This window comes from Fistularia commersonii, chromosome 8 (genome assembly GCF_037954325.1).
Source record: "Fistularia commersonii isolate RoL2024-O1a breed Wild chromosome 8, RoL_Fcom_v1.0, whole genome shotgun sequence".
Classification (NCBI taxonomy): Eukaryota; Metazoa; Chordata; class Actinopteri; order Syngnathiformes; family Fistulariidae; genus Fistularia; species Fistularia commersonii.
Window position 1 is genome coordinate 6,708,509 of NC_141291.1, and position 21,831 is coordinate 6,730,339.

The 21,831-nt window shown below is 49.4% G+C and overlaps 1 protein-coding gene across 4 annotated transcripts; it reads right to left on the bottom strand.

The window, feature by feature from the left end:
- Window positions 1–1,872: 1,872 nt before the first annotated feature.
- map3k15 (mitogen-activated protein kinase kinase kinase 15) lies at window positions 1,873–21,087 on the bottom strand. Of its 4 annotated transcripts, none has more exons than XM_086150803.1 (29): window positions 20,478–21,087; window positions 18,908–19,047; window positions 18,670–18,693; window positions 18,324–18,401; window positions 17,312–17,505; window positions 16,135–16,303; window positions 15,897–16,003; window positions 15,395–15,565; window positions 15,149–15,261; window positions 14,398–14,557; window positions 13,526–13,676; window positions 13,316–13,423; window positions 13,171–13,220; window positions 11,931–12,026; window positions 11,694–11,781; window positions 11,472–11,605; window positions 10,184–10,311; window positions 9,971–10,101; window positions 9,790–9,895; window positions 8,052–8,209; window positions 7,747–7,930; window positions 7,467–7,644; window positions 6,101–6,275; window positions 5,691–5,876; window positions 4,425–4,530; window positions 4,068–4,308; window positions 3,297–3,588; window positions 3,147–3,223; window positions 1,873–2,830 (listed from the first exon to the last, which is right to left on the bottom strand). In XM_086150803.1, exons 1-29 carry the CDS (start codon window positions 20,761–20,763, stop codon window positions 2,737–2,739), a joined length of 4,125 nt encoding a protein of 1,374 aa, XP_086006929.1. In that variant the 5' UTR covers window positions 20,764–21,087; the 3' UTR covers window positions 1,873–2,736. The 4 variants fall into 4 exon arrangements, with proteins under 4 accessions (XP_086006929.1, XP_086006931.1, XP_086006930.1 ...); XM_086150805.1 differs by lacking the exon at window positions 18,324–18,401 and having other exon boundaries at window positions 3,297–3,403; window positions 3,476–3,588; window positions 20,478–21,084; XM_086150806.1 differs by lacking the exon at window positions 1,873–2,830 and having other exon boundaries at window positions 3,143–3,223; window positions 3,297–3,403; window positions 3,476–3,588; window positions 20,478–21,086.
- Window positions 21,088–21,831: the final 744 nt, after the last annotated feature.

Sequence of the window (21,831 nt, forward strand, 5' to 3'; positions counted from 1 at the left end):
TAGCTAGTTAACCCCTCGAAAACGTCAGCTCATGCCAAAAAAAAGAAGTTGATGCCGATGATGCTTCATTAAAGCATGGACTGCTAAATATTTATCAACAGATGCCAAAGGTAAAGTGGTGTGTAAGGATTACAATTTGAATTGTATGGAAAACAATAAAAAGACTTGTCTGATGAAGAAAGTCTGATATTTTGCTCGTCAAACCACTTTAAAAAAAGCTTTGCACACCAAGAATGCAGCTTTCAAGGCAAGTTATGCCATATCTCACTAAATCGCAAGAAAAAGTAATATGCTATCATATAACGCTAACAAAAAGCCCTTTTTTGCTTTTTGCATTAAGTTAATCATTACATTACATTTGGCAGACGCTTTTATCCAAAGCGACTTAATCAATTTCATATCTTTAGCATTACTGCTAAACACCTTTTTAGTATTTGAGAAGGTCAACACATTAGACCCGAGACCCCTGACGGAAACATTGATTTTGTTTGTATTGTTTATTATTTTATTATTCTGATAACATTCTCATAGCAGCTGATCAGGATATGTAATTTACTGCCTTTTACAATGTGGGCATAATTAATCTGCAGCAGAAATAAGTTCTGGCCCTCCAACACCATTCAGGTTTCTCATATTGCCCCTTGTAAAAAGGAATCGCCCCCCCGTTCTATCCTACAGTATACTTTATGCAGTACAGAATGCACTGTATAATACAATATACACCATCCAATAGGGTATATATTATACAGTACAGAATATACCATACAGTATACACTGTACAGCACAGAATACTCTTTTAAGTATATGAGCTACAGTGAGTATACACTGTACACTACAGTATACACCTTTCAGTACAGTATGGGACATCGCCATGACAACGTATGTCTAAGGCAGACCCGCCCAGCGCTGCTTCTCTCGATGGTACTTTAGTCAGCAGTTTCCCGTCTTCACATCCAGAAGATACCCTACACTTTTCTAGTTATTCCTACATCGGCCTTTGTGCGCTGTCTTTCCAGGAGGAACCAGCAGATGCCACCACGGAACAATCATCTCGATGTGGAGGATAGGCTGGAGGCCGGAGGGGGGGGGGACGGTGGAGATAAGGTTTGGTCTCCTGCAGGCTGAAGCACTTGAAAGTGGAGATACTTCTACTGACCAACAGCCCTCACAGAAATCAGGCCACGGGCTGGTCGAGGGTCCACCTAGAACCTGAAGAACACGGATAAACATCTAGTCCTGGGAAGAAGCTGTTCTGCCAACACACCACCGGAGGTCAGTGTCGTCACCACAGCCGGTGTCAGTTGTGCCGAAAATTACCGAAGGTCTTATCAGCAGGGATCACCGGGAAGGCACGACGCTACAAACGTGGGAGGAGTCCTTTTCCCGAATGACGGAAAGGCACCAGGATGGGGATCACAAAGAGCGGCCCATCATCTCCCGGTTTTCAAGTCTCCATCAAGAGTTTCATAGTGTTCCTCGACCAGTCAGTGGATCAACGACGAGAAGAAGCTCATCGCCTCCTGAATCCCACCCAAAAACACTCAGATCCACATCTCCCACATCACGTTCCATCCTGCAGCCTCCAACATCTAAACCAGGGCCACCTCCACTCCAAGTGTCAGATAAAAGATTAAGATCAGGGACAAATAACGTGTGGTTTGCCCCACACACATTCAGACTAGGAAACACACTTTCCTCTCTTATCTTCTGGTGTGAACGGATCACATATAAATGTTCTCAGTGTCAGCAGACGTCTGCTCTGGTAGCAGGAGAAACTTCTCCGATTCAGGGGAAAAAAATCATAAAATAGGTTTGCGACGAGGTCTATCAACCCCAGGATTGTCCGGGGTTGATGTCAAAGCAAAGAGGACGTGGACTCATCGGGTTTATTGCGATTGTAAAGCACATCGATACAGTGGGAAGGTTTAAAAAATGTCACAGGTGCACGAGGAGGAGGAGGAGACGGGGAGAACATGGTGGATTAACATCGATAGAGAAGTGAAGACTGAAGCCTGTGACCTGCAGCAAACAAAGCACTAAACCAACCAGAGCTAGCGGGCTTTACCTGGAATCTAGTGGTTACAGGTGTGTGTGTGTGTGTGTGTGTGTGTGTGTGTGTGTGTGTGTGAGGAGAATGTGTGTTAAGGTAGTTAAATGACCCCCTCTCCCCATTAGAGACCCAAGTATTAAGGCATTCTGGCCATTTCTGCAGACCCTACGAGCCCTTCAAAAGCCCTTTTAAGCCCTTTTTGCATCATCAATAATCATTATAATAATTATCATTAATAATATAACATAACATAGTACATATAAAAATATAATAATAAATATTATTAATAATATAATAGAGTACAAACAATAATCTAATTAAAAAAAATATCATTATTATTGCAAAACAGCTATGTCTGACTGCAGGTTCCTGGATTTAGGATAAAAGCAGCATCGAAGCATGTGTGTGTGTTTTTGTGACTGGTGGTCTTCAGAGGTGTCGTGATCTTCATCTGAGAAGGAATCACCTGCAGACGTGCTGAGATAAACCCTCGGGCCGGAGAGGCTCTTCTTCAACGCGGAGAACATCAGGTGTACCGATGGTCCAGGTGGACCCCGAGGAGAAGCTCGGTCGGAGGAAGCAGGACGAGAGGGCACGGCGGGTTCCCTGCAGCCGATGGGGGAGGGTATGTGTGTGTGTGTGTGTGTGTGTGTGCGTGTGAGTGTGTGTGTGTGTGTGTCTCGAGGTCAAGCGTCGTCTTCTGCGTGCTGGTCGTCCCTCAGCCTCTCTCGCTCCCGGTGCCTCTGGATGGCCCTCCAGATCCGGCAGAGGACGCCGCCCCTGCAGGGAGGGAGTCTGCAATCACCTGCTGCTTTCAGGCTGAGAACAATCTTTGGACCGCAGCTTAAATCAACAGGTCCACCTTTCACCGGAAGCTTTAAGTGAGGATAACCAGATATTTCTACAGATGCTCCCTTCCTCTTATTCCATTTGCTGTTTCATGCAATCCTGCAAAACATCTGCCACCGTCCTCTGACCTGGAGATTCCCAGGTTCTGGCCAGGTGGACCTTCACCACATCGAGATCCATTGGTCAGGTGATCAATAACATCCTGTTTCCTACCATCTAGACACACAAACACACACAAAGTCGCTACCTCAGGCGGAGGCAGCGGAGGTCGTCTTTGGTGACATCATTGAGGACGTCTGCCAGCGTGTAGTCCTCCAGCACGAACTAGGAGGAACACGGTAAAGTCAGAGGCAGAGCCTGGGGGAAAGGAGCCGACGGGCGGCAAGCAGATCCCGACCTTGTCCACGGTGTCGGGATCCGCCCCCTTCTCCTTCAGCCAGTCGGTGAGCTGCTTGTCCGGCTCGTGGTCGGCGGGGACGTGGAAGATGGACGGCGGCGGGACGTCTGAGAAAAAGACGCCAACGCATGAGAGAGGCTCGAGGAGAGAAGGCGGCGAGCCGAGAGGACGCGGATCACCTGGAGGCCGGTGCCTCGTTCTGACCATCTCCAGGTCGTGTGTCCTCTGCTGCAGCGTGGCCTTCAGGACCTGCTGGTACTCCTTCTCCTTCTGCAGCAGCTCCTCCAGCAGCCTGCAGCAGCAGGATGTGCTCATTAGTTCAAGCTTGGGTTTTTAACAGCAAACCTTCACGCACCTCCATCTCTATTCACACCGAAGTTGTGGAGGTGCACGCTTTAGCTTCACACATCATGTAATGAAGCCTCCACAGCAGCGGACCTCGTGCAAATGGTGCACCGAACCCCCCTGTTAGGAGTCACTCTGGACCCGGAGGACCTCCAGGTCCTCAGAAGGCACAGTAGATAATGGACTTCCTCCCGCAGCTGAAGAAATTCAATCTGTCTACATGTGTTTGGACTTCAGGAGGAACCAGGAGAACCTGGAGGAACCCCAAGAGAGCATGGAGACTCCACACAGAAGGAAAATCCAACTGGGGACCTTCTAGCTGTGGAGGAGAAGCCGTTCACATTGCTCTTGTATGATCTGGACCCAGAAAAGCCCGGCACCTTCAGAGTCAAACCAGAGTTGTGGAAGGTTCTAGCAGGTTCCCACCTGTGGGTCTCCTGTTTGAGGCGTCCCAGCTGAGCGCCCAGCTGGTGGTGGGAGCTCTGGTGCTCCTGGGAGTGGGTGGAGTTCAGCGTGCAGACGGCGGAGGAGACGGGATCCGCCGAGTTCCCCGAGTCCTCGGCCGTCGGGGCCAAGACGGGCCCGAACACCACTTCCTCTTCATCCACCTCGTCCTCCTTCTCCGCCCCCTCGCACTCCGAGGCCGGCCCAAAGTGAGTCTGCAGCTCTGAGGGGGGGCGAGGAACAAAAATCCCGATCGGGGAGAAGAACCGCTTTTAAACCGGAAACCCTCGGGCAGGTGTCATCCCCGCTCTTCGGCGGCGAAACTCGAGGCGAACCCACCTGGGATGAGGATGGTGATGGCGGCCTGCACCGCCCGCCGGATGATGTTGTCCATGGCGAACATCCAGTGGGGTTTGATGTGATGGTTCCTGAGGACTTTGTTCACCTGCAGCGCAGCAGGATGGAACAGGAGTGAAGGAACCGGTGAACAGCTTCTCACCCAAAAATGCTCCTACGGTCATCATGGGCACGTCTTATCTATTGGATCTCTCGGAGTCCGAACTTTGCTGTTTGTCCCGGCTCACATCCTGTCTATTTTTGTTATTTATTTTATTCATTTCTATTTATTTTTTTCACTCTATTTATATTGTTATTTAGTTCTAGTTGTGTATTTTTCACCCTCGCTGTTTCTTGATGTTGCCCATTGCCATCCCTGACGTTGTTGTCGTTGTCTGTTGTCCTGCTACATCCTGTTTTCTGCCTTTCTATTTACATTTATACTCATATTTATATTCATATTTATTCCCTTTTTTTCTCTCTGACATTCTAACGCTGCTGTGACAAAGGAATTTCCCCTATAAGGGATCAATAAAGTTTATCTTATCTTATTTCCTCTGGTCTTCCTCTAGACCTCCTCCAACTTCAGCATCCTTCGACCCAGATCTTCTCCCTCCCTCCTCTGTCCATGTCCAAACCATCTCAGTGGGATTTTATCTCCAAAACATCTAACATGCGCTGTCCTTCTGATGGACTCCTTCCCGATCCTTTCTGTCCTCCTCACCCCGAAAGAGGAACCTTCACATCTTCATCTCTGCTGCCTCCAGCTCTGCCTCCTGTCTTCTTTTCAGTGTCTCCAAAGCAGACACCATGACTTCTTCTCCACCTTTCCTTTCCTTCTGACTGATGCTCTTTCCGCCACCCATTCCAACCTTCTTGCACACATTTGTCCACCTCTTCTCCACCCTCTCCCACTGCTTTGGCCTGCTGACCCCTCAGTGTTTAAACCCCTTCATCTCCACCCCTTGTAGCCTCACCGTTCCTCTTGGGTTCCTGTTATTCACACACATGTATTCTGTCTTGCTGCTGCTAACATTCATCCCTGTCCTCTCCAGCTCACACCTCCACCTCTCTAGATGTTCCTCTACCTGCTCCCTGCTCTCACTACACATCACAGTGTCATCTGCAAACATCATGGTCTATTTTTTGGCACCATGGAATCCAAATTAATTGTCACAGTTCTTAAAAGAAATTCATCTTGTCTGTTGTAAATAACTATGTATGTATATGTGTGTGTGTGTGTGTGTGTGTGTGTGTGCGCGCGCTGACCGAATCCTGGAAGCCAAAGAGCACAAGCTGTATTTGGTTGATGGATGTGGAGTCAAAGTCAAGGTCCAGCTTGAGCTTGGAGATGGTCGCCGCCATGACGCGTCTCTCTGGGGAATGGATGAAGTCTCGGAGGATGCAGATGATCTGCTTGATGTGCTCCACAGACAGCTGGAGCTCCTCGCTGCCCTGTTCCATCCACACACACACTGCATCACAAGCTATCAAAGCTACATTACTAGCATGACTTTTCTTTTGAAAATGTTCTTGAGATGTTCTACATCACACAAAGAACATGAGGGAGCTTTATAACCACGCTTCCTGCGAGGGACATGGCTCCGAGCCTGAAACTAGTCTTCACACCGTGAGGAATTGGATAACTTCCAGCTCCGACCGGAGACCTGAACACGAACCTGGATGTGGTTCTCCTTCAGGTTGGAGATGACCTTCTCCTGATCTTCATTGAGGACCTTGAACAGAATGGCACGCCTCTCGCTGTCCTTCTTCAGCAGGAACAGGCCGCTGTCCCTGTCCTCGGGTGAGGGAGGGGCGCTACGGTCCTCTGACACCGACCCCTCGTCTGGGACACTGACACACACACACACACACACACACACACACACACATACACACACACAGTGATCTCATGGTTATAAAAGAAGGTGCTCCTGATTTACAGCCGCTACACACTATGCGTCTATTTACAGATACAAGCCTCTCCTGGCGACTGTGTGTGCCCAGCAGAGTGCGGCCGGGCGCTCACGAAGCTTCACACAAGTGTGTGTCCACGCACCGCACGACCGGCGAGTGTGTTCAGCTGCCAGGTGAGGATTGTAAAATGATCAGACGTCATTACATCTGGGTGGTAAAGAGCGGTGGAGCACACTGAGCTTACACTGCAACCAGCTGCCAGCCTCTGCTTCACACACACACACACACACACACACACACAAACACACACACACACATACACATTCACATCTTTGCTTGATCGGTCCTCGCTGTGCAGGATTTCAGAAGCCCATTTCCTAACTCAGTGCAACTGAAGTAAAGTTACATCCAGATGTATTTGGGATTTACTTCTCCATTTCTCTGTGATCCGGTAGAAGACTGAGGAGGCGCAGAAAAAACTGAGAATGTCAACCGATGTCAAAACAATGAAGGATCAAGCGCACCCGCACCGCGAGAGGTGACACAAAAACTGACTGATTATCGCTGATCGTGATCTGATCGATTCAATGACAGAGTGATACCGTGGCGTCCCGGCGGCCTCTGGGAAGTGATCGGCTGGGGGGTGAGGGATGGGAAGGAGGCAAGGCTTATGGACCGAGGTACCGTCCTAGGTGCTGGAGGAAGGTCTGCTGTGCTCACATGTCAGATGTTAGCTAGCTTGAAACCCTGATTGAAGCAGCCGGCAAGTTGTCTGGCGGCGGCTGTTGACCCCTGTTGGGTTTTTGAAAATAAAAGCTGACAGAGCGACAGCCCTGCAACCTTTCTAAAGAGCAAAGCCCACAACCTACATATGCTGTCTATGCATGGATGTGTGCATAACTTAGATACTTTGATGGTGGTTGTAGGTTCTTCCAAAAATATCAAATAAATGACGGTAGATATCAAGAAGCAGAATTGTCCATGAACGGAGAGCTTCTCCTGTGGGAGTGGAGGATTTGCTGCGTTCAGTTTTAGGAAAATGTAAAATCACAGCTGCATCTTGAGTGCGTCTACGCCTCGAGTCATTGGGGAGACGGATGAAAGTCGGGATTATAACCTTTTACGCACCTCAGGTAATTGGAGTTGGGGGGTTTGAGAAGCGTCTCCGAGCCAGAGCTCTTCTTTTTCTGGAAGAAAACATCTTGTTTGGAGTCGCAGTCGGGGCTCATGGAGCCGTGTTCACTGCTGCTGCTGCCCGCCGCCTCGCACTGCAGCTGCACCGGCAGGGACACGCTGTGGATGTAGTCTGGGGAGGGTTGGGAGGAGGTCAGGGTGTCTCTCCTGGACAAAATCCCATTTTCCAAACTAGAAGTTATAGTGAGGTCCCACGGTATGCTTAACCAGCTACCTGACGGTTTGAAGGCGATCTTGCTCTTCTTGCCCTTGGTGGTTTGTCGGACAAAAGTGTCCCGCAGCAGGTCCGTGGCGATGGCTCTTTTGTGAGGGTCTGGCTCAAAGCAGCGCAGGATGAAGGACTTGGCCTCCAGCGACAGAGCCTCGGGGATCTCCGGGTGGATTTTAAACATTCCAACCTGGAGGAGACAGAAGCAGGGATGAGTAACATGGGGTATTTCCTCAAAGATTGTAGTCACACAGGTGGACATGTATCCATCCCGGAAAAGGACAGACACTAGGAAAACCTCAAAACCCAACCTTGAACATCGCTGCTTGAGGCTCCCCCAGCTCGTGGAAGGGTGGCTTCCCAGTGGCCATTTCTATGATGGTACATCCCAGGGACCAGATATCAGCAGGGGCTCCGTACCCTCGAGGACCCTTGTCAATGATCTCTGGAGCCATGTACTGCAGGGTACCTGTGTGCACCAAGGTAGAAGTCAACCTTGGGAAATGATTTTGTTGAGTATGGAGAGCCAAGAAGATCTGGTTGCAGTAACTTTACTGGCTCTAGCTGATCGGTGTCTCTTCAAAAACTCCAAACGGTAATGAGACCCCTAAATCAGAGGCATTACTTTGGACACAATGCAAACTTCACTGATGTTTGACGGATTTTGAGAAGTGTACTCCAGAAAACTATGTTATAGATGTGTCTGGAGGCTCTCGGTCCTTCAGGTCCTCCAGGTCCTGGTCTATCATCATCAGGTCTAACTTTACTATCAATTTTTATCAAGTGTCTCCACGGTTTCCTTCCAGCCAATCACAGGCTTGTAGTCCAGCATGTTTCTTCAATGACTTCATGTTAAATATGGCACCCGACAGCACACAACAACCCCGCACTTCAGTTATTGCTGCTCGTGATCTTCAGTGGGTTTGTATCTTCAGCGTGAACACTGACAGACTCGGAGGGCTTCACAAAGGAGACTGATCAGCAGAAAAGAAGAGGAAAGGCTGGGAGCGATGAGGACACACACACGGCTACACACACCACACACACACACACACACACACACACACACACATGCCACCTGCTAATGAAAGACAAACACCCTTCTACCTCTGTTTGATTAGCTAATCTAATTACACACCTCTCTGGCAACTGGAGAAGGCCAGATGGCCCGTGTGTGTGTGTGTGTGTGTGTGTGTGTGTGTGTGTGTGCGCAACCTCAAAGTGTATGCATAGATGATGGCTCTTAATATTTTGTGGTTCTTCATGTCAATGAGAGTTGTGACAGAATCTCCTCTAAGGCCTGACTGAACTTTGTGCTGTTCTTCATTTCTCCTGCTAGAAGGCTGGAGTCATCAAATGAGACGACACAGCAGCTTTGGAACCCGGCCCTGTATCTCATCTTCTTCTCCTTTCAGGGACCTGCAGCCGATCACCTGCTTCCATCTAACCCTTCTCCTCTGAATCCTCAAACCAACCACCTTCCTGTTCTCCTCCCCTCCATCCATGAACCTTGTCTCTGATATTCTTCTAGATCTCCAGCCTGGCAGCTCCCACCTCAGCATCCTTCTACCCAGATCCTCTCCATCCCTCCTCTGTCCGAGTCCAAACCATCTCAGTGTGACTTTATCTCCAGAACATCTAAGATGTGCTGTCCCTGCGATGGACTCCTTCCTGATCCTCTCCATCCTCCTCACTCTCAAAGAGAGCCTCCACATCTCCATCTACCCTAATTAAGCTCTGTCCAAGTCCCACAGCAGTTCAAAGTCCAAGAGAAACCAAGTCCAGTTGACATCGTAAGACTAAGTAAAGATGAGGAGTTTATGCTTTACATCCAAAAGATAAAATGCAACGAAACCTCGTGGAGACAGGGAGAGCTTTCTGGTGTAGGATTAACGTGAAGCCTTCATGATTCAGAGACCGTTCCTCCTGATGCCCCCACGGTTTGAGCATCTTCTGAACAACATCGACCCACGGTCTGTCAGTTCCTTGGGGGGGAAGAGGAGAAGCGGCGCACCCCCTTGAACTTGGAAAATAGGAGCTACAAGTTACCGGTGAAGGTTTCCGTGCACGGGTTCACTCCAGCCAGACGCTTGGAGGTGCCAAAGTCTGAAATCTTCAGGATTCCACTGTAGGTGTTGACCAAAACGTTGTCCCCCTGATGGAGACACAGTGGGACAAATGAAGAACATGGACTTTATTTGGAAACTCCCTAACATGGATTTCCACATACCTTGATGTCTCTGTGGACGATCTGGTTCTCATGAAGGTACCGCAGACCCTCCAGGATCTGTCTGGTGTAGAAGATAATCGTTGCCTCCTTCAGAGGACCCCATTTAGAGCGTAGCAATGCTGACAAGCTTCCTGAACCGAGGAGAACAGATGTATCAAATCCACATCGGTAACAACGTGACCAGAAGGTCCCTGTAGGAACAGGCAAGGTCACCTCCCGGCACTTGTTCCATGAAGATCTTGATGTATCCATTCTCGGAAACAGAGCCCAGATACTGAACGATGTTCCTGTGCTTCAGGTACTTGTGAAGGGCGATCTCTTCGTGGAGAGGCTGAGAGTACCTGATTCACAGACAGAAGGACAAGGGAAGGTCATGCTTGCACAACATCTCCACATCTCCAGGGTTCTGGGTTGCTGTCAAATACCTACCTCCTCTTTTTGAGACCTAATGATTGTTTGGTTTTGGTCTGAACTCAAACTACAGCCATGAGGAGCTCCATTGGATCTGACACAAAGCAGTGGTCCTGGTCTCCAGGTCAGATGAACCTTTGCGTGGTGTGGCTGAAGGACCACAGCACTTGGATTCATCTGGATTTTCATCCAATTCTAGCAACAATTAGTACTGTAATGGCAGGCTACTTAAGTTTTGTACTTTGCCTTTGTTATACACCTCAAATACAAACCTACTTTTGTACTTTGTCTCAGACTGATGTTGATTCTCAACGGGAACACTGAAGTGGTTGAGGACCACTGGGCAGCTAGTAGTCATTCCAAGAAATGCTATCAAAGTAAAGGTATGAACTAATTAGGTGGTCACTTTCTTCATCTGAATGCATAGAATAGGCAAAACTAACGAAATAGGCGTCCAAGCTGGAACTCAGCTCATCCCTTTCCTTCAGAAAAAAGTTGTTGTGAGTAGGCTTCTTGACGGACGTTGGACGATGGAGATCTACTGCAGGGGACTGGTCCTGCTGAATGTCCTCGAATGGTCATGACAAATCACCGGCTTCCCTGTGAGTTCTCCTGCTCTGGGTGGGACAGCCTGCTTGGACTCCAGGAGGAACCAGTCATCGGTGGGTACTCATATGTAGGCAGTACGCCGATTACCGTGATACTTTTATTTGTACCCCAACTGTGTGGAGAAAAGCTGACCTTCACTCTTAACCTTCACAAGACCTCATGTTGCGTTCTGCTCCCTGTGGCCAAACTGATAAGAGTAAAAGGGCAGTGGTCCGTTCTGCAACTTCTGCACAGACTGGATTTCATGGTGTTGTTGATCTAAACTAGGAGTCCCTGAGGCCCATTCCCTTTCATTTTATTTTCCTTCTGCGCTGCTGCTGCTGCATTTTGTAAAATAATTGTATTGGTTGCTGTCGGACTTTGCTGGGACTTTCTTGAAGAAGAGGTTCTTAAGAGGTTAAATAAAGGTTAGATCATAAAAACAAAAATGCTTTGACAACCACAGAGAAATATTTCTTCAACACCATCCACAAACCCCTACCTGCTGTCTCTCTCTGGGATCTCCTTGATTGCAATTCGAACCTGGTTGCTGAGGTCTCGTCCAGCATACACCACTCCATAGGTGCCTCGTCCCAACACCACCCTGTCCCCCGTCTCATTGGTGTCATACTCATACTGCAGGAACAGAATAAGGGAATCGGTCATCATTGAGTGAAAAGGTCGGGTTCATACGACAGAATCATTTTGGTTTATATTGACCGACCTCCAGGGTATCTCCATCTCCTTCCCCCTCCAGCTCTACTGCGTTCCCGGTACCATCTGATATCATCTCTTTCACCATGGAGCAGAACCTGACACACAAAACCAAAGCCAGTCACGCGTTTGCTTCAGAGTCCCAGCAGTCGGGTTGCGTAACCGCAAAATCCAGCACATCGCACACACAGACTTGGACACCGACACACACCTACACAGACACATCAAGACCTGAGTGTGTCCTCACCGACCACACTGTTCCTCAGTGGAGAAGTAGATCTGGAAGTCATCTGAGTTATCGTGGACGTAGAGAAAGCAGCAGCGCTCGTCAAACTTACTGATGCTGCAAAGACGAGAATCAGGTTAGCCCCGAGTTTACTACAGCTTTGTGCGTGGCTCTGTTTGAAAACAAACACAAAGCCATCTTTCTTTGGAGTAACCTTAGCATGAATACAAGTCTGAGCTCCATGTTGTCTTTGCATATGGAGCTGACAAGGCAGATACAAAGGTTGGGCATAGCAGACTACTGCAGCGGGAAGACTACCTAGGATTACGCCCAGCTCAACTCAACTCAGTCTGTACCGACTCTCTGTAGCTTCCTGTAGAGCAATATCCAAGGAGGTGCAATGATATCCCATCGTTTTTAAAGTGACGTGTACGGTGATTGACGTAGAGAGTGCCCGTAAAATAGAGAGTAACTACGAAACCTGAAATCAGGTTCGAAAAGCAGGCTCAAGGGGTTACCCTGGCTGAGACACCCGGGCCGGTAGGATCCCATTCAGCAGACTGATATCACAAGGAAGGAAGTAACATCTGAGAATGCACCGAAAGATCGGGTGACAGAGATCTTGCACTGCTCAGCCCTTTCTTGTCGAAAACTTATTGTCGTGGCAACTGGACTTGAATTTTTTCACTTGAAATAGCAGCCCGACTGGTAAGTCGAGTAACCTTCTGCCCCTGGAGCTGGACCAAGGTTCTCAGGTTAATAGAAACAGGTGTCCGAAGAGGAAAACCCACCCACAGGAACCAGCTTGAGAGAAGATCAGAGAGCTGTGACATCGCACTGATTAGTTTTCGTAAGAAGTCAATGATGCCAATGGGGTGAGGGCCAGTTACTGCTGAAGTTGCCAGCCATTGAGACGACCAATGGAGGTCACCTGAAGAGTGTGAAGTGTATGACTGGATGAACCAGGTGCTCTGAGTCAACGTTCTCCGCTTAAAACACCCAAAAGAAAGAATATAAACCTTTTTAATTACTTTAATGGTTGTTAAATGTATTATATGTAACATATTTCTATCGAGGTTCCTTTTGAAAAATACCACTGCAAACATTGTACAATCATCTAGACCCCTCAGATAAGAGAAGTTGTGGTCCATGCAGTGAACCGGGCCTGGAGATGATGTTCATGTTTTCACAAGTCATCTTGTGCTGGTGATCAGAGCCAACATCAATTAAAAGTAGATGGTTAAGAAGACCAGACTCATACCTGATACCTTTGATGGACATGGCAGTAAAGTTCCACTCGTGTATCCCTTTCTGGAAAACAATAATCAGATGGTCCTCATGAAGTTTCATAAGCGTTCCGGAGCTCGGGCAAAAGAAATTGCACAAAAGGAGCATCGTGTGCTGACCGTTTCAGCAGGAGAGACGTGCCAGATGGAGACATTCTTCTCCTCTGCCTCATTGTTGATGGACACGTAGGAGGGCTGGTACACCTTGGTGGGCTCCAGGATCAGCACCTGCTCAGGACGGGGAACAGAATGTGAGGAGTTAGAATAGATCTGCAGCGCTGAAGCGGAGGATCAACCAGAGGCTCAGAAAACATGTGTATGTGTGTGTACAGGAAACCGTAGTCTCTTGGTGGTGCCCTGGGTGGCCTCCACGATGATGTCCATCCAGAAGTTGAGTCTGTCCCGCTGTGGAGAGTGCTCTATTGTCTGCTTCTTGAACCTCTGGATCAGCTGCAGGTTCTGCACCACCGATCGCAGATACCTAGAAGACAGTTCCATGGGTCAGATGAAGAGGAGCAGACCTGGAAAAGAGTGCAGCTTTGATGCCGCTCCCTAAATGGATGGATGGTATTAGAGATCAAATACATGCAGAAGACAACCCATTCAGCCATCTCCAGTAGCTGCAGCCTGGAACATCTCAACAAGACCTTCATGTTGAGCATCCATTTGGTCCAGCATAAGGTTTACACTCCAATTTTCCTGCTTCAAACATCATCTTTGAGGACAATCTGTTGTCCTGCTACCCGCCATACACCACCCATCTCCTGCACTGCTGTCAACAGATGATCCCTCAGTGATCACAATCTTATCTGATCATAAGGAACATGAAGCTTCCAGGTCTATGGCCACATCCCTTCTGAAAGACCTGAAGCTCTGGTATACCTGGGGCCCGCTTGCTCTCCCTGAGCATGTTCTCCAACCTCATGTAATAGAGAAGGACAATCCTCATCAAGAGTCATCCCATGGAGTCCAGTTGTTGTTTACCTTTACATCTGGACTGGAACCCCGAGTCGGAATTGCATGCGTGAGCAGACCCAGCCGCTAAACCTGCTTCTGGTTGTGAAGGGAAAGGACTCCATCATGTCCATTGCCTTCATCACTCCATCTTCTATTTCTGGTTCTCTCTCCGAGCCTCCAGGTCAAGTTGTTCAACTGCCAGTTTGTAACAATCCACAAACAACCACAGTGCGGGCTGTCCTTACCAGAGGGGCGGCTTGAGTTTGAAGAGCTTCTCAGCGGCTTGAGTGGCTTTGGGGATGTCATTGGCCAGCATGCTGACAGTGAAGAACTGGCCCACATCCCAGTAGTTGTTCATTTTCTCCAGGGAGCCTTTGCGCCCTAGCAGGCTGTTCAACCTCACACCTGTGGACAAGCAGGACGGACAAGGTGCATGAACAGCAGGAGGTAGAGATAGGGTTCATGTGCAGGGTGACCATCATTTGATGGTCCACTGGAGCCAGAATGACCAGCTCTGTGTTCATTGGATCAACAATCGCTAAAATTGCATCACGCAAATACAACCGCAGCGACAGTTACAACACTGTGCAAGTACCGTAGTGTCTTGTGCAAAGCACAAGTCAAATTCCTGCCTAATGGTGTTTTGAGGAACAATGTAACCCCAACCTTTTCACTGATTCATCACCACCTGCCCCCAGCCCATTGGGCAGGACGTGAAAAGAGGATGTTTGGTCACAAGGCGGATATCTGACTGTTTCACAAACAGTGCTGAGATAGGAAAGTGGCGTTTAACCCCTTCAAGCCGGTGTGCATGGGGAATCCATTTAGAATAACACTGGTGATGCTTTTCAAGTTGAATGAATTTGAACGGGGCCGGAGGTTGGGAGGAGGACCAGTGGAGAACACTAGGCCATGGAGAAAACACATGCATGCTGGAATTTGAAGTCCTCGCATGAATCGTCACAGAAGGTTTGTCAAGTCAAACGCCCTCCCTACCGATTTTCCTCAGTTCGATGGAGCTCTCAAACTGCTGGCCCGCGACAATGAGGAGGACAGCCAAGTTGATGCCGGAGTAGAGCGTTGGCTGCAGCTCGAAGCCTTTCCTGTACCTTCATGACATCCGGAAATTAAGAAAATGCAGTTTTAATAAAGAGCTCTGCGTGTTCCTCTGTGTCTACAACATGCAGAGAAGGTCAGACCTCCAGCAGATCAGAGGCCCAAAGGATGGCGGAGTGAATTTACCACTGAATGGCATTGTCCCTGTTTTTGGTGTCTTTGCAGTCCGAGTCCAGGAAGATGTCCTTGTAGATCCGCCCGCAGAGGCAGAACATATCGGGAGCAGGGTGTTCACACGACTGCAGCACCTGCAGCATCACCCGCAGAGCCTGCTCCCTGTCACCAGGACTGTTCCTTCTGCGCGCGCACACACACACACACACACACACACACACACACACACGTTTATTAACTACATTTCGGGTGAGATCTAAGTTGCAGGGTTGACACAATGGACAGTGCCTCCGCCTCACAGCATAAAGGTCCCTGGTTGGATTGCAACAGGGGGCCTTCATATGTGGAGCCTCCAAGTTCTTCACATGTGAATCAGACGGTGAATGGAAACTACAGAAGTGTAAATTATCAGGAAATGGAAAGGGCGTCAAGGCCCTGAGGTGTTTTGAAGTAAACTCTCGACAGAATGCCTCTGGGATTTTCTCTGGTCTCGGGGCCTCATGCAGCCTGTTACCTGTTGAGGGCAAAGGCGTAATGGAACTGGATCATGGGCTGCGTGGCCAGGTCACATGTCGGCAGCATCTCCAGGGTCTGCACCAGTTTCACCATGGCATCGTAATCCTAAAGATCAGCACATTCTGTTACACAACTTCCTTCACTGCGGTTCAGAGAAAAAGAAGTAATGAAAGAAAAGTTTTTGAAGATCTTGAAGCCTTTGGTTTTCCACCGCCACGCAAGTCTTAGAGAAGTACCTGGATATCTCTGTAGGAAAACAGCAGATTCATGACGATGTCCTGCGTGAGGACCTCAGTGTTGTCGATGCGGAGTTTAATGCGTGACAGTTCTTTGGCCAGCTCCTCCCCCTGGTACTTCTCCCTGGCCTTCCTGATGTCATTGAGCAGGGTGTCTTTGAAGGAGGCGCTGCAGCAGGACAACACAAGGGTGACAGGAGAAGGAGAACTCGACAAAGTGATTTCTACACATCCTTCACGTGACGGTCGTCAGGAAACAGAGAACAACTCATCTGACCTCTTCTCAAGACCAACGGTTCGCGTCTCATTCTCATGAAACTCAGATCAACTCGAGTTCCAGAGACATTTTCATTGAACAATCACCCCCGGGGGAACAAGATGTGAAGGAATAAATGACTTGAATTCTGGACAACATCTCAGCCGGTCCGTTGGTGTCACTGGCTAGATTTAGCTGCTCAGGCAAAGGGGACGGAGCCTCGGCAAAGGGTGGTTGTGTTTGTTCACTTTGTAGCCTTCTGGTCACACTCGGCCCATGCGGCTTGAACCCCAGTCTTCCCATTCCCTACCTGCCTCTGCTGGAGAGTTCAGCTCTGGGGACCCTTCAATTTACCAGTAATAAGACAGCAATATTCGTTGCTATGCAGACGACACCCTGCTAGATATGTCCTCCGCAGCCAATTGCACCTTCCTCCCACTCTGACTGTCTCATGGAGATCAACTCGTGGTTCTCCCTGGACTTCTCCAAGAGTAGCAAAACTGACAGCCTCCACCATTAACATTGACCACTCCTCAAATCATGTTTACAGTCTGAGCATCGTCCAAGATAGTACATGGTCTTTCCCGTACCCTACCAATAATATCACCTGGTCCACCTGTTTCTTTCTTTCTACAATCTCAGTAGTCACTGCCCCTTTGACCATTCCACAGCCACGGCCTCGTCACCTCTGGGAGAGATCACTATAACGCTGTCTATGTGGTCCCCTCAACAAAGCCCTCCACAAACCTTAGCTCAAGTGTTCAAGGGACTTGTTCTGTTTCCGATAAACTTGAGACAAGTAGGTGTTTTAGGTGCTACTCTATCTCATTGACTTCTGAGTCTCCTAATGGAGGTCTGGGGGCTTCCTAGAATTGTTGATAAATGTCAGTAAGTGGAAGTTTGTTCGAGTGTGTGTCTCACCAGGACGTGACATGGATGTCCTTCAGCAGGCTGGTAAAGCGGTCCATCAAGGGAACGCATAGTGGACCCAGGAGGTTGTCCCAGCTGGGTTGCATGTACTCACTGGCCCTGCGCTGAGCATCGCTCTCACAGCACATGTACTCATGGTTCGGAGTCACAATGTAGGGGATAAAGTAATAGTTACCGCTGGATGCCTGGAAAGAGATTTGGAAAGAGACAGTGAGTGCTCATTTTCTTGGAAAAATGACACCCAAACTTTCCAGGCTGGACATGCAGAAATACCCTTTCAGGCAGGCGGATGCAGAGGAAAAAATCCAATTCTGACCCCAGGTAAAGTCCAAACACAGACAGACAAGTAGTTGGGGAGTGAAAACAGGGCAGGCCTCATGATGGGTGCAACTCATTTGGCTTGGTAGCAGAGTGACCAAGGTGGTCATTGTCAACATCCAGAAGTGATGCAAAACACAAAACACATCATCATGTGCATATCTGTGCAAGCTTCTTCTACCTGGTGCTCCTTAAAAACGCCTAAATCACCCCCATTTCAATGTCCTCTCCATGCCTTCCCCCACATTGCTTCATTCCAAGTGAAGAAGCATACCAAGGGTATGCTTACCATGGGGGTCTACAATGGAACTGCGTGCAGGTCCTGTACATGCACTGCAGACAGCGTGTACAAACCCGCAGAAGTCTGAAATGACGGAAAGTCTACCAGAGAAGTTGGAAAGAGGTAGACCACGATTTCCCTTCCCCCCTCTGGCATTTTCAGGCTGGACATTGTCTGGCACGACCTTCATACCTCCTCCCTCTGGAAGGTCAGCATTGGAAATCATGGATTTCCTTTGCTCATATTACTAATCATTCATATTTATGTGCGCATATAAATAAAATAAATGTTATTCACAGTTGGCTTGTTATTTGTGAAGTGCTCTGCTGCTTTGGGAAGGGCGCTGAGCAGTTACTATTGTTAGCATGTGAAGTCCTGCATGCTCTGGCGTTGCACAGTACCTACTTTATTACACAATCCTGACCCTCTGTATTCTGGAGGCAACTGAACCCAGGGGAAACCTAACGCTGGAGGGCGGGTGGCCTACTCCACACACGCACACACACACACACACACACACACACACACACACACACATGTGCACACAAAGAATATTTGACATTGCAATTACGCACACATACACACGCATAAATAATTTCCTAAAAGAAAAGCAGGTGCTAATTAATGTGTGTGTTTTGTCCATGAAAGAAAGCAATGAATGGACGGGTTCGTCGCGAGTACAAGTCCAGAAATAGATGGAGACGGTTGGTGCGCATCAATCATCTGGAGGCGTTCACACGCGGACACTTACTGTGTTTTTCTGTGCGACCATGTCCTGTGGAAAGACAGAATACAGGTCAAACGCGGTCACATTGCAACTCCAGACAGCTGCTCCATCACAGTGCTGGGTTTATATGACACACACTTTCACACACACACACAGGCTGGTATGCAGCCACGTGGGCATGTAAATAACCGAGCGGATCACTTTGTTCTCAGGGAGCGAGCTGGAATGGCATGGCTCCGGGGGGCGGATCTGGACCGGGTACCTTCAGAGACTGGGCGGTGTCGGGGTCGGTGTCGTGGTACAAGATGACGTTGTTGGCCATGTCGAAGCTCTCTCTCACACCCAGGTGATAAAATAGGGAGGGCTGCCGAAATACGTCGCTCATGTCCACCACAGCAATGTCTGGAGAGAAGAACGAGCTTGTATTGATATTTTTATCGATACACGGAGGTCACGTCGTCTCACAGAACTGAATATTTACCCGGTTTTTAGCACCGCCTTCAGAAACTCAGGACCACCACCAAAATTGGATTGCTTGTTTAATATGATGAGAAACTCAAATATGCCTGATGTATGCTGATGATACAGTGATGTTTACTTCCACTAAAAAAGCCGCTCAACTCACTCTGCCTACTCTGAACCTCTCCCCCTCTCGAATGCCCCGAGATCACGAACTTCAAGTACGTCCAATTTCTGCTGGACTCGGGGCTGTGCCGCAAACCCTGCCCCTCTGCGGTGTTTCTGATGTTTGCGCTCTTCTCTGGTTTGTGTGTTCATATTTGAATCCTGCTGAGGGTCTGCAAGTGAAAACCGGGCTGGTTCCCATCTGCAGCCTGATGGGTTTCCATGTGGATCTTCAGAAACATCTACAGACCTATTGAATGTGAGATGCTTTTGAATGACATCATGGGTGTCTGCATCTGGTACAGGACCAGCGACTTCTGCATGAGCCCACTCCCTTAGTCTTATGTACCCTTTCAATGACTTCCCATTTCTACAAACCGTTCTTTGCCTTCCTAAAACCGCACAGGTAACTTTCTACGCTTTCCTGCTGTGTATTTTGAAGAAAGGATATCCCTCATTTCGCGTGGAGACTCATGGACATGAGGTTCTGTGTTGTGACACTGAACAGCAGGGAAGTCCAAAATGGGGAAACAGGTTTTGTTTTCTTCATCACCCGATTTGGATCAACCAAAATATAGGTTTTCTTTTCAAATTCAAACATGATACAATATTTATATATATTATACATTTAATAATATGATATATCCATAATGTCTATATGACAGTATCCACGCCTGATATTTTAGAAATCATTTTCACCGCTTTTAGCTTTTTTAATTGGCGCTCCAACCCTGCATTGGGTCCATCTGATCTTCTAATGTTCCTACTGCTCCTTCCTGGTTTGCATGGACGTGGTGAGAGATGCCGCCCTGCAGTGGACGATACGGTTTTCTGAATCCTGACTCTACGTCCCAAGCTCCATCACACAGATGTCCACGGACCAGTGATGGATTTGGGCTCACCTTCCAAGAGCCAAACTCTGAGACTGAGACCGGGAGTTGCACCGATCCGATCCTACTCTGGATAGTTCTCCGAAACGGACATCTGGACGAGCACCGAGCACCTCCAGGGACCTTCCGGAAGCCTCCATGACCCCTCTGCAAGAGGTCAAAACGTGCTTTGACCTGAAGGTCCTGGACCGGCTTACAGAGCCTTTGCAGTACATCTGGCTCCTCACACCTGACCGCCGAGTGTGTGAAGGGCATGGGAAGGACCTGTGTGTGTGTGTGTGTGTGAGAGAGAGAGAGAGGGAGGTCTTCTCCACCCACCTGCATCGTAGAAGCTGTCCAGGACCGAGGTCTCCCCGAAGTCCAGCCGTCCGAAGGTGACGGTGGTGAGCAAGGCGCTCTCGGCGTCGCAGGCGCGCTGCAGGCCGTGGAGCGCTCCGGACTCCGGGCTGCTGGCCAGCACCGCCTTCAGCCCGTCGTTCAGCACGTACACGACCCGCAGGGAGCGCTGCTTGGCCGGCGGGCTGGGGCTGGACGGCTCGGCCCGCTCCCGGTCCCGGTCCTCGCCTCCCATGTCGGCCGCCAGCGCGCCCTGCCCGGTCTCCATCGCCCGGGTGGGGGTGGAGGGGGACGGGCGGACGGACGGACGGACGGTTGTCGGTTCGCCTCCCGGTCCGGTCCGGTCCGGTCACCTCCGCACGCTCGCCCGCACCTGGAGTCGCAGCAGGTGCGCGCGCGGTGCGGGTTTGTCCCTGCGCGTCTCCGCCTCATTAACCCGATCAGCAGATTAGCATCGCACCAGGAGCTCCGGGGCCGGTTCCCGCTGGATCCGGGACCCGGATGGAGCCCCCGCCGCCCGCAGGAGGCGCAGCAGCACGACGGGATGAACAGAAAACAGCCCCGCCCCCCCGGATCCGGGAACGGATCGGGGTCCAGGACCGGATCCGGACGCGGGACACGCGGCGGGCCGGTACTGAAAGCTACACGATGATGTCCATCTGAGGACAAGCAGCAAGAGTGGAACACACACACACACACACACACACACACACACACACACACACACACACACACACACACCAAGACAGATCCACACACACACAGGTCCACACACAGTGACTGAGACAGGTCCACACACGCACACACACACACACACAAAGACCAAGGCAGATCTACACACATACACAGGTCCACACACACACACACAGGTCCACACACAGTGACTGAGTGACTGAGACAGGTCCACACACACACACTACACACACAAACACACACACACACACACACATCCACACACAGTGACTGAGACAGGTCCACACACACACACACACACACACACACACACACAGACTGAGAGACAGGTCTACACGGAAACACCACGCACACACACACACACAGACACACACACACACACAGACCAAGACAGACCCACACAAAAACACACACACAGAACAAGACAGACCCACACACAAACACACACACAGACCAACAGATTCACACACATGCACACACACACACACCCACAGAGACCGTACATCATCACTGAGAGATCCACACACACTCACACACACACACACATCCACACAGTGACTGAGACAGGTCCACACACACACACACATAGACCAAGACAAACCCACAAAAACACACACACACACACACACACACGCACACACAC